The sequence below is a fragment of the Rhipicephalus microplus genome, chromosome 8 (assembly GCF_043290135.1).
Source record: "Rhipicephalus microplus isolate Deutch F79 chromosome 8, USDA_Rmic, whole genome shotgun sequence".
In the NCBI taxonomy this organism is placed as follows: Eukaryota; Metazoa; Arthropoda; class Arachnida; order Ixodida; family Ixodidae; genus Rhipicephalus; species Rhipicephalus microplus.
Window position 1 is genome coordinate 31448360 of NC_134707.1, and position 12394 is coordinate 31460753.

General features: G+C 42.6%; 1 protein-coding gene across 1 annotated transcript in view; it reads right to left on the reverse strand.

The window, feature by feature from the left end:
* Positions 1-565: 565 nt before the first annotated feature.
* LOC119182674 (uncharacterized) overlaps positions 566-12394 on the reverse strand; it is a 121546-nt gene continuing 109717 nt past the window's right edge. Inside the window, exons 7-8 of the mRNA XM_075871455.1 lie at positions 5141-5206; positions 566-812 (exon numbers count right to left, since the gene is read on the reverse strand). Coding sequence (XP_075727570.1) covers positions 782-812; positions 5141-5206 — 97 coding nt within the window. The 3' untranslated portion in view covers positions 566-781. The remainder of the gene's footprint in view (positions 813-5140; positions 5207-12394) is intronic.

The window sequence follows — 12394 nt, forward strand, 5'->3', positions numbered from 1 at the left end:
TCTTTCTGTACAGCAAGATGGTGCCCAGATGGCTTGCCGAAAATATTTATGAGTTTCAGCTTTCACACTCCCCAACTCATGACGCCTCTCTCCTAGCTGAAAAACGATGCTAAAATGTTACGATGAGAAAACCTGCTGCAGAAAATATCTGAAACGCATGTGCGGCTCTCGAAGGCGAAAATGTGTACAAGATGGTGTCTGCATAGTTCGCACAAGAGATCTCTAAACGCCGTCAACTTGTGTGCTCATCTCTGACAGGCCACAGCAATATTCTGACGTAAGTTTAATGTTTCCTAGAAACGTTATATCTTCCTGGACTCAAATTTGAACGCCAATTAAGTTTTGCGAACAGAAAGGCCAGCTTAGAAAGCGCCTGCAATACTATTCCACACTACCGTCAAATAAGCTCGCTCTAAATTCACGAGTTTACGAACGTGCTTCCGCGAAATATTTCTTTTTCAAGAATCTGCTAAGCACGAGCAGGGCTCCCTTGTGAGTCACACCCTTCAATCTGTTTCTCTTTACTTTCATTTCAGTGAGCGCGCTGAAAGTTGTACAAGCGTAGAATGCTTCACAAAAACATTTATTCATTTTCAACCTAGAAGTTGCTCAAGTGCATAGCCTACCTCAGAATATTATATAACATACACTAATACTTCGTCGATATCTTTATTTTCAGTACCCTCCATACCTCTGGACATGTTTCATCAATTGTTGCTACGCAATGCCAAGGAGGTTGTGCGTTATGGAATCTTTTCGTGACCTCCTCATGGTTTCTTGCTTATGCACTTGATTTATTCACATGACAATGCCTGAAACATTGAATAGGAACACTTTAGACTGAAGCAATGGAGCCCACCACAGTTTGAAACATGTGCTTAGAAATTCAAATCAATTTCTCCTATACGATGCACAGTTCCGCTACCTATATTCCCAAGAACACTTGAGTTGAAGCACAGTTGCTTGATACCAGTAGATCGAAAATGAAGGTTAACAAAAGCATTTTAAATTATGCCATTTTTGTAGTTTGCTTTACATTTTGTGTCACACTTCTTCATGCATTTATCATACAAACTTAATTATCTGCTGTCCTTACAATACTGCGTCTATAAAAGTTATTAGGATTATAACAAAACTGAGGAGTTAACAGCACGCACGGGAATTCTCGCGGCACTGACACTTGCACTTTGTATTAGGGTCATAACTATGTTAAATTGGTAATAAAATTATGCTCGAAGCACCACGTGATTTGCAAAAGGATGTTTATCAGCTCCAACAATACACCCTCCCCATACGATAAGGGTGGTAAATTTTAAGGCAAGAGCAATAAGAGCTCGTTAGCGGAAATTTCAACATCGGCTTCGATGTCGGCGTCGTTGGTTTTTAAGCGAAAACTTATCACCTTGTCCAAGCCCACAAAATTGAGGGAGATGTAAATAGAGTAAATAATAAACTTCTTGGAGAAGCTTGCCCAGCTTTTACCTGACATACTACTTGAAGTACCAGGTGAGGACCATAATATATACAGTGATAAACACAAAACACATACAGCCACATACATGCACTACACCATTTATTACGTTTTGCTAAGATCTGTGGCCCTCAAGAACGTCAGTAGCGATTTTTTCGGCATGTACCGCATCGGAGCTGTTTTGCCATGGGCCTGGAATGGCTGTCAACTTCAAGTTTGTGTCCTCTTGTAGTTTTAAGTCTATCTTCAGAGACTGTCTCTCTCATGCGTATATCGTGCACTGACAAAGGACATGATTGACGTTTTTACGACATTACATTTGACACACATAGGTGAGTATGACACTCCAATTTTGTTCATGAAGCAATTGGTATAGGCGACGTTTATTGCTATGAGGCGTAAACATTATTCGTCTTGCCTCTCGGGGTCTCGCGGCACTGATACTCTTCATACCACTCGACATGTTTCATGAATTGTGCGTGTTATAGAACCTCCTCATGACCTCCTCCACGTTTCTCGCCTACACTCTCCTTATTCACATACCGATGACAGGCACTGATACATCATGGTAAGTGGTCATCTGCAGCAGGAGTTTCTTCGAGTCCGCTTACCATAATATATCAGTCACACACAGTGCACTCCGTTGTTTGCGCTCTATCTTAGCGGGGGTTGTTGTGAGGACAGAAAGGCCATGCAAAATTGAATGAAAAGAGATCAGCGATGATTCCTTGCGATTACCACGAAAAATTGAAATCATGATCAATTCACTTTTATTTTAGCATCGTTGGCGATAACTTCTCTGCTGAGATTTCTACTGTATGCAACGCAAGCAACCTACTGGGAAAGCGAAATACGAACTTGTTGCCCTAGCAACAGCGCGTCTTACAATGTGTCGGCGTTTCTTAAAGAAATACTCCAACAAGAGTTCAGCGCATCTGTCGATGACACTGCTCACAGCCGCAGAAATAGAAATGCTGCAAATAAATGCTAGCACACTGTTGTGTTCATTGATGGCTGTCTCATCCTGTAAAGTGTCGTACTGCATGAGTACAAGAGAACAACTCTGTAGCCTAGGTATTTCGTCAATATTGGAGATGAGTAAGCAAGGTCGCTGCTTTGTCTAATTGTTAGCAGCTTCCTACAGAGAACGTTACGCTCGTGTCGCAGATGTAAATTAAAGCGCGACATTCGCGCAGGTAATCCATTTCCCAAATAGGCTCTTTTCGGCACGTGCGAAGAATGATGAGGGAGGGGCTTTGCACTTTAAAGTAACCGTCATCAACTGACTTCCGACAGTTGTCATGTTTGGCCCGTACCATGTCGTGTTCAGTCTGTGCGCTAGTTCTGGCTTATGAACGAAAAGTGAGAGCCAGTGTCAACAATAGCGGTCACTCGGTGACAAACAATGTGGACGACGAGGTCCGCGTTGACGGCTTCACTTAGAACGACAGTAGTCATCCCCGCATTGGTCGTTGAAGTAACCAGCTTCGGCTTCGGTGTCTTCGAGCTGTCGCTCTTCTGTAGCTACAGGGCTGTAAGGAATCTCAAATGCGACAGGAAAAATTACCCTCTAGTTTATACTTTACTCTTTTTCATTTGCAATACAATATCAGTAAGCAGTGCACTGAAAATTCGCCTTTGTGTTATACTGTAGCTTTGAAATCCTGCAATTTATTAATTCACTCAAGACTGACAGGACGTTTCAACCTTAACGAAACTGTTGCACACAATGCAATCTTTCAGCGTGCTGTTCGGCCACTTTGCAGCGGGTGATACACGCATTTTTTGTAAATTCGCAATGTGAAAAAGAAAGAAACATGGTCGCCACAATGTCAATGATACGAACAGCAACGCTGCTACGCATACCAGAATGTAGAATCAATATATTTTAATGCGACAATTTATTATGGTGGTGGCTTTGACTTATGGCGAAAATACTTCAGAGTACGGAAATCACTCCTATGAGTATATTTCATATTGCCTCATTTTAATTGCCTGACTAATCCTATTTTCACTATTGAAATATTTAATTATTGTGTATTTTTATGTTTGAACGTAATTTGTGTTCGCTTTAGAAAGCACAATAATATGTACTTCGTCCCTCACTAGTACAAGTAAAAACGATCCCATCTTTCCAAAACGTTCCAGTGTCTTTGACCGCTGTCATTTCAGTCTTTCCCCAGCTCTTGCTCTAAATAAATTCGTAGGTACATGTGCGTACCCTTTCAACATATTCTCGTAAGAATTATATGGCGTGCGAAAGAGGCCAGTGGTATGCTCAAATACTTTCGGACAGGACAGGCCTTACTGAACACATGAATTAACTATATATCTATAGCTTTCACTTGCTTCATAGGGCTGTCGTTAGTGTAATTGTTGGATGCTGTGAAGTGTTGTTAACGAGTCTCAACAAAAAACGACAACTTTTTAGAGGCACTGCTGGTAAGCCACAATATTGTTGATAACGCGCACAGTAGTTTCAATACATCGCCAGTTCATCCTATAGTAAGCGGGTTAGCGCTTATTTATCCGAGTCTCTTCTAGAATTTCACTTTCACTTCTCATGTTTCTTGGGCATTATTTTCGTTTTTGTAGCAAATATAGTTTTTTAGTGGTCATCACGCTCACGAATACAGGTTTGTCGCTCACTAATTGCGTGTTTATAGATGACTGAGCAGTTGAGCACACGCACATGCGCGGAGTTCCCCAATAAGGAAGGAGAAGATTAATCGCAGCCCCCCCCCCCCCCCCCCCTCCGCGCATCCTGCTAAGTCAAGGAATGTGGCAAATTTTTCGACCCACCTCACCTTTAGCTGAATTGGGAGTGGTCGCTCCTACTGACCAACCCTTGTGTGCAAGCCTAAGATTCAGTGTTCAAGTTGAGCACACGTTGTGGGAAAGACAAGTAGCGTTAATTAGGGGTGTAAGCAGAATATTTTTGTGGGGCACCTCGATTTCAAAGGGAGTGAAAGAGGCACCTTCTGAAACGATCTTCTCTCACCCTGTATACCATGACCAAAAATATTTCGGAGAGAAGGGAGGGGGGGCAGACACGGGCCCCGAGTGGCGCCACCTGGCTACACCATTGAGGTTAATCATGCGTTGCCAAAACTGCCTTCAAACGAATCGAGGCTATACACTGAAGAAAACATTATAGAGTAGCAATCTTCTTGTGATGATATTTGCGCATAGTTTCGCTGTAGAAAACTATTAGGTGACTTTTAAAGTTTCCCTTTTTTATTTGAGCGAATTTTTAATTTTATATGTGGATATTCTCAGTATTGGAAAACGTGTCGTTGCCGCTTTTTCAGTGCTTTTATTGCGATAGGGATTGACTTGTCTGCTTGGTATCATTTGGCAGCACTGGTCGTAACTAGCACAAAAAGAAGATATTCAAAATTAAGCTTTTATAAAATACGCCCAGTCATGCTCTTCATGGTCAAAAGTGGTATTATTATACCTTGTGTATACTCGCATAAAAACCCTTCTACAGGGAATGAAATGAATGGTGGAAAAAGTCGTGGAGAATGTGAGCAAAAAATTCATAAACTAGTTATGCTTGCTTATCAGTGGCGAACTGTGTGCCCTTATCCGCAATACCAGTGATCTTTTGTGGCGACAAAAATATTATGAAAACCCAACATGCAGAAAAAAAGTAATCTTTCATACGAGAAGGTCTCGTTCATTTTCATCATGTCCTCCTCCGTAAAGTTGACGAAATACTTTGCTCCGAATCTGAAAAAAAAAAACAACAACAACATATAGAATGATTTTTTTTACCTTACTAATAGAAGAAATTGTATACTTTATACACGCAGTTGACAAATTTCAACTTGTGTGTTTTCCTTTGTATTTGGTGTAGGTGTGACCATGACTACGTATTATTTTACAGGCAATGCTTTTATTGGTCCAACTGACAGTTGCAGTGAGGTAGTTTTCTACCGCCGCCACTGACCCTAACTACCATCACCCGAAATGACAAAAAAGAAACAAAAAAGTTTTTATGCGAAATTCAACTACTGTTACTGGCTTTCATCGTCAATCAAGCAAGATGACATTTAACAGTAGGTGAGGCTGCGTGCCCTCAAACTCGCTTTTTAATATTAAGCAGTGGATTCAACCTGGGTGACAGATACCACTGGTGGTGGCAGTTATTGTTTGCTTCACCTGACTACATACATAGCCATAGTTAAGCAGCCTCTCCCTGCTGTCGGTCATTACTCTGGGGGCAGTGATGATGGTTAAGACCTTATATATTATATTACAGTGAAAGCTGTATATATATATATATATATATATATATATATATATATATATATATATATATATATATATATATATATATATATATATATATATATATATATATATATATCACAATAATAGCTAATTAAGACGCTGTAGTTATACGCCGCCGCAAACGATAGTTTGTAACCGCTATGCTAATGTGAAAAAGAAATGTAATTGAAAAAAAATGTCACCTGCATCTTCCCACGGGGGAACTCGAGTAAATACGTCGCCGAGTGGAGGGGGCATCGCGTGAGTGTTGCGAAATCGGGTATGGTTTTCCAATACCTAATTGTTCATTCGTCTTTATTATTCATACTGACTGAATTAAGGATCATCGTCCTTCAACCTCAAGCGAAAGCCAAGCCTTTGACTGAATCTCGAACGCACGATCCAGTACCCAGTGAATTGTTGTGCAGCGCGAGCAGTCAATTTTTTTACTAGCACATGCTGCCTGCGTCGGACTTGCGAAACGAGAGAAGGGGAGGGAACTGATAGTTTTGTGGGTGTTTTCCTGGGCCAGCCGCCAACACAAGACGGCCTCCCGTCGTCTCCCTTTTGCGGCCTGCTCTACCACTGCAGAAACGGCCGGTCTCCACCTGGCGGTGGACCTCTTGGCGGCAAAGCCCACAATGTGCCCCGTGGCTGTCGCGTGCAACTCAAGTGCTGCGTTCTGGCCATGGCGAAACCGCAACGGACAGGCTTCGAAACAAAGCGGCTCTTCACCGAGCTGCACGTCCTCCTTGCCAGTGGGGTAAGGTTTCTCGGCACTGGGTCCAATCTCTTGTGAAACTCCAGGAAAATGAGCAGGCAGACGCCCTGGTGAATGAAGCGCATCCCTCCACCGTTTCTGTGTGCCGTGCCGTGGTCGCCTTAGACTTTTCGAGGCTTCATTTGAGGAACCTGTTGCTACGCTGCCACCCTGATGATCGTGTAGCCAGGATGGAACCACGAACTCGGCTGCCTGACCGGGAGTTTACCAGGAGAGGGAGGTCCCTTCTACTACACTCACGCACTCGCTGCTCGTGGCCTGCGGCCCGGAGTCATCGACTTGGCAGAGCTTCGTTTCCTGCGTGCACTGCCTACGGGGCAGATGAAATCATAGAGCATGTGTTCTGTGTTCGCCCAGAGACGTCTTGCTCGCTGCACTCCATCGCCATAGTCTGCCCACGGCGACACAGAGGGACGTCCTCTTCACTGCACAGCACCACACCCCAATCTTCAAGGTGGTTCTTCGCTTCCTTGGGGACGCTGGACTGGAAAACCGGCTATAAAAGCCACCCACAACATCCTCAGTTATGGACGACTTTTCTCTTCTCTTCTTTCTTCTCCACATCTTTAATACTCTCACCCCACCCTCTACAGGTACGGAGCCATATTCCTAATTAGGGCTGCAGAAGTTGCTTCTCTTCCTTTCCTCAATCTCTCTTTCTCTCTCTCAGTAAGAGACGCAAGCATGTTGCACGGGGCGCGAGACGCGATCATGCACAGTAAGGGTGTGTAAAGCGCCACTGCCGACACTGAAGCGGAATATCGTACGACTAACAGCTCCGCGTTTAAAACATATTACCAGGCCTGCGCACAACACGTTTGAGTAGCCTCCCTTTTAGGGCCCGTTGTCGATTATTTCGGGGCAGCTAACGAAGGTACACATGCTAGGTATAAGGAAGCACCTAATGTGCCACTGTTCAATATTCTGGGTATAAAAGAGATACCCACTATACATACGAGAGGCATAACTCTAACTTTGTTCTGCAGCTAATGACAGTGAAAAATTATTGCTGAGTACTTTATATAAGTTGGAAGCAGTAAATAAACCACATGTGGTTGCTGGTTTACTCATCAACAATGCTATAATAAAAGGGAAGAAAAAAGAAATAAGCGGAATGACAGGGAGGTTAGCTTGTTCATAGACTGGCTGGCTACCTTGTGCTAGAGAACTGGGTGAGTGGAATAACAGTTGATAAAAAGAATGTTTTACAAAAAGAGAGCACGAAAAGACAAAAGGTAGCAAAAAGGAAAACAAAAACAAAGAGAAAACGACAATAAAGTCTGTCTTTAAGGTCAGTTGTCCGCAAAAACGTAGTAAAGCTTTCAAAGCCTTCTGGGCTAAGGATGGACTCGGTGAATGAGCCAAAATCCTTTGTTCCGACAAAGGCCGATCATCTATCTCTCTACAGCTTTGGCAAGTTCTCGTGTTGGCACGTGGTAATGGGTACACTCACGCAGAGTATGGGTGATTGTTCTTTTGCTGATGCAGTAATTGCATGTGTACAGGAGCTGGCCATTCCAATAAGAAAGGAGTATGCATTCGTGAAGGCCACGGGAAGCTACAGGCGGCACAGAAAAGTTTCCTCAGCTCTCCAGATAATCCTAAGAGAAGACGAACCTTGAGATGGGGACCCAAGTTATGAAGGCAAGCGTTTGTTAGTTCCGTCGAGTTGCACTGTACCAGTTTGAGGTCACGTGCAAGTGAACAAAGTCTTGTAGCTGCACCAGTTCTTGAGAACGGAATGGCTTTGTATTGCTATCGTCATGTGCAGGCCTAACGGCCTCATCTGTGCTGTCGTTGCCATATATACCGCAATGACGTGGTATCCACTAATAAGCTATGCTGTGTTACCCGTCGATTCCTTGGTGGTGAAGAATCCTTCTACCAGCTACTAACTGTTCATTAGGTCCACAGCAAAAGGGTGGCATGAGGCTTTGAGAAGCTGCCTTCGAGTCCAAGAATATGGACCGATTTTTCAAAGGTTTTTCAGCTATAAACTCCACAGCTGCTTATGGTGACAAGTTTTGCAGCTCTCGGCGACGTCAAATGCGATGTCCTGAAGTTAACTGTGATGAACTTTGTGGGAATAATCACTACCCATGCTGAGCCTACTGAAGAAACAGAACCATCCGCAGAAGTTTGAAGCCATCTGTTGTGTTTCTCGTGCAGGAAAGTAATGTGGCCTGTTTCAGGGCTAGATGTGATGATTGTTTCGTATTTTGGATGCCAGGAATGGTAAAAGTGCTTTAAGTGGGTGAAGGCACCGCAATAGTAACGGCGGCCGTGCTGCATACGTGAAGTGCAGTGGAACCACTGCACAATCATGAGCTACAGTGGCGCTAAACGTTGAGTGGGGTCTAGAAGCTTGAAGTGAGGCGAGGTGATGCAATGGAATTGAGCGAAATGTCTTAAGTACATACTCGAAGCGTCTACGCGGTTGCATGTGTTGACTGGATAATCAATCACGCGCGATGACAACTGTCGCTGCTGTATATGAACACCTCGAAAGGCCAATACATATTCGCAGTGCTTGGGCTTGAGTTGACTGGCGGACGCGCATGTTTGTTCTTCGGATTCCGCAAAGCACGGGTAAGCTGTAGCGCTTACAACCGAGAAACAGAACAGCGTAGAGTTCAAGCATTGTTTGTACGGTTGATGCTAAACGAAAATGTGCACATAGTTTATTGCATGGCATGACACCAGCATAGCTTGTTTTAGCGAATGAGTTTCGAGAACCAGCGCGGCTTTGTGAACGCTTAAGAGCCCCGCAGAGGCCGCGAGTTCACATCCGGTTCAGTTCAAAAAACGTTTCTAATTATTTTTTATTTCTCTCAATACGTAGTGTTGTAGACAACAGATTTCACAGCAGCGTTTAACTAAGGCGCATAAATAGGGCCTTGTGATCTCAACACAGCAATACTGAGATATAATATTATTATAATAATTTAATGATAAGCATTACTATCAACAGACTTGTGGCCGAGAGCTTGCAGTATTTTCTTGGTAGCTGTTTGGTGGAACCAAAGAGTAACCACTGCCGGTATATGTCACTCAGGTTAAATCTGTTGTTAGACAAAAAAATAGGTCGAGGTTGAGGGTGTGGAACCAGATCATATAGAAGTGCTTATGCGTGGTTGACGAAGAATGTCAAACATTATTAGATCATTTTTCTGGTCTCATTTTTGTAAATTTGTGCGATAGTGGTTGCGGATGCCGACAGCAGACAGCTACGCCGCTGCTACCACTGTTGTGATCTGATGAAAGCTTTCAATCTAAAATTCCTTGGAATGAATGCGATTTGAACCGTTGAGCTCTGCGTGGTCGTCGAGTATTCAAAGAGCTGCACTGTTTTTTTAGAACTCATTGGCTAAAACAAGCTATGCGGGTGTCATGCTAGACATAGAACCTCAGATAAGTAAAATGGCAACCAGACATCGAAAATGCTTATTGTGCAACGCTTGGGTCAATTGATGCTTTGAACTTTCTATATATAAAAAACAGCCTTATACATTCACCGCCATGAATCACAGTGCCAAGTGCGCATAATGAATCACACACACACACACACACACACACACACACACACACACACACACACACACACACACACACACACACACACACACACACACACACATATATATATATATATATATATATATATATATAAGGGAAAGAAGTGTATATCAAGGGCTCGTTTTTCCGTGTTTTAACACAATATTTATGAGATCTCATAGACAGTAATGCCAAGGAATTTACAGGGGAAGTATTAGAACCAATGGAATGTAAATAAAAAGAAAGAAAAGTGGATGAAAAAATAACCAGCCGTGAGCGGCTGGTTATTTTTTCATCCACTTTTCTTTCTTCTTATTTACATTCCATTGGTTCTAATACTTTCCTTGTACATTCCTTGGCATTACTGTCTATGAGATCTCATAAATATATATATATATATATATATATATATATATATATATATATATATATATATATATAGGCAAGAAAGAGACGACGAAGCTTTCGTGGAAGCGTCTTTACTAAACGTTTTCAGCTGGTGGACCAGCCTTCGTCAGAGTAATGTGACAACAGTTCATACATGGCTTTAAAAGCTCCTTTCAATAACAGATCAGCGCCATCTGCTCTGGTTAGCATTACAATGCGCATCATAAAATGTCAAGTGCTTCAGAAAAAAAGAAAAAAATACAAAAAATACGAAAACCAGAAGGGTACATACACACTAAAGACATAGTTAAGGATTCCTTACATGTACTGTGACGTGATACCATGCTTATACGAGGTTAAGAGATGTAGATGTGCAATGACATTCTTGCCTACAATACGTCGGGTCCAGCGTGATTGACGTTCAAAGAATCTGGTATATATATATATATATATATATATATATATATATATATATATATATATATATATATATATATATATATATATATATATATATATATATATATATATATATATATATATATATATATATATATATATATATATATTTATATATATCACGCATATATATATATATATATATATATATATATATATATATATATGCGGGAGATGTGGCCTGGCTCATACGTCATGTTTATTACAAAAGCACTTCTTCCTCATCTACTCCTGTCTATCTCTGCCTTCTTACGTCACAGGAGTCCCACTCCCCCGAAAGATGGCACTGGTTACAAACAATAACGAATTGGAGAAGAGATTAAACAAAATCATGGCCAAAATCACAGTTTCACGTACTGACGGAGTTACACAATCTCACTAAATCTTCTAGGCCGAGGGAGCAGTCAGGTGATTTCTATAACGACTCTGGTGGACGAGCTTGACTGTTGCGTTCCGGACAGAGCGGGCTACACATGGATACTGACAATGCTGCTTGAACTCTTCTGGAGACTGAGCAAGGTTGGAACGCATCGTTGCATCGGCAGCTCGGATGTTGTCGGCATTGTATTTTTTGTTATGAATGGTGCAATCTCAGTGCTTCTTGCTTTTGTCTTTTTTGACAGACTGTGACGCAGTGCCTGAGTGCTTGCAGTGTGCAAGAAGTGCTTCCGCATCTTTCTCGGCGTTTTTTTTTTTGGTGGTGCAGTCGGTGTAATGGCAGGGGCAGGGAGTGCCTCTGGTGTCTTCTTTTTGTGCGAAAGTGTCTGATGTCTTGAATTAGTCTTTGGATTACAGATCTTATTTTTCGATATCCTTCAATTGATGAGTGCGCTTCCGTTGAATTCTGCGTTCGTCGATGCCCTCATTGAAGTCTCTCACGTTGTCGCATGAGTTTGTGAACTTGGCTTTGCTTGCTTTGTTGATGCTGCTCAGGACATGGCTGTAGTGGCACCCCTTCCGGAATCAGGATACATTTCCTTCGAGGTTTGACGCGTCCTGTAGACAGCTGATGCATGGCGAACTGGTGTCTTGCTTGTGGAAATAGTTGGTAATGCGTCATCGATGCTAGCATGCTCTTCAGAGACTTCGGTGACGTGGTTCATTACAGACGCTTCTGAAAGACAACTGTGCACGAGGTTTGATGTATAATGTACTTCTGAATTTGTTCGATTCTTGAATTGGTGAGCTCTGCATAAGGGTAACACAGGTGACGTGGCATTACTAGGTTTGAACTGCAGATTTTGGCAAGTCTGTGGTGCTGTAGAAATGACACGAAGCTCTTCAGGAGCTTCTTCTTCGCTGTCCACTGCGAGTGGTTCTTGCGCCTGGTAGCGTGCGACGTTCGATGGGTCTGAGCCGTCTGTTTTGTTTGAACTGTCGAGGGTGTGTGCACCGGACGGTGATGCATGAAACCGTACGAAATGAGAATAGCTTGACGGGGTATTTTCCCGATGCGCCAGGTC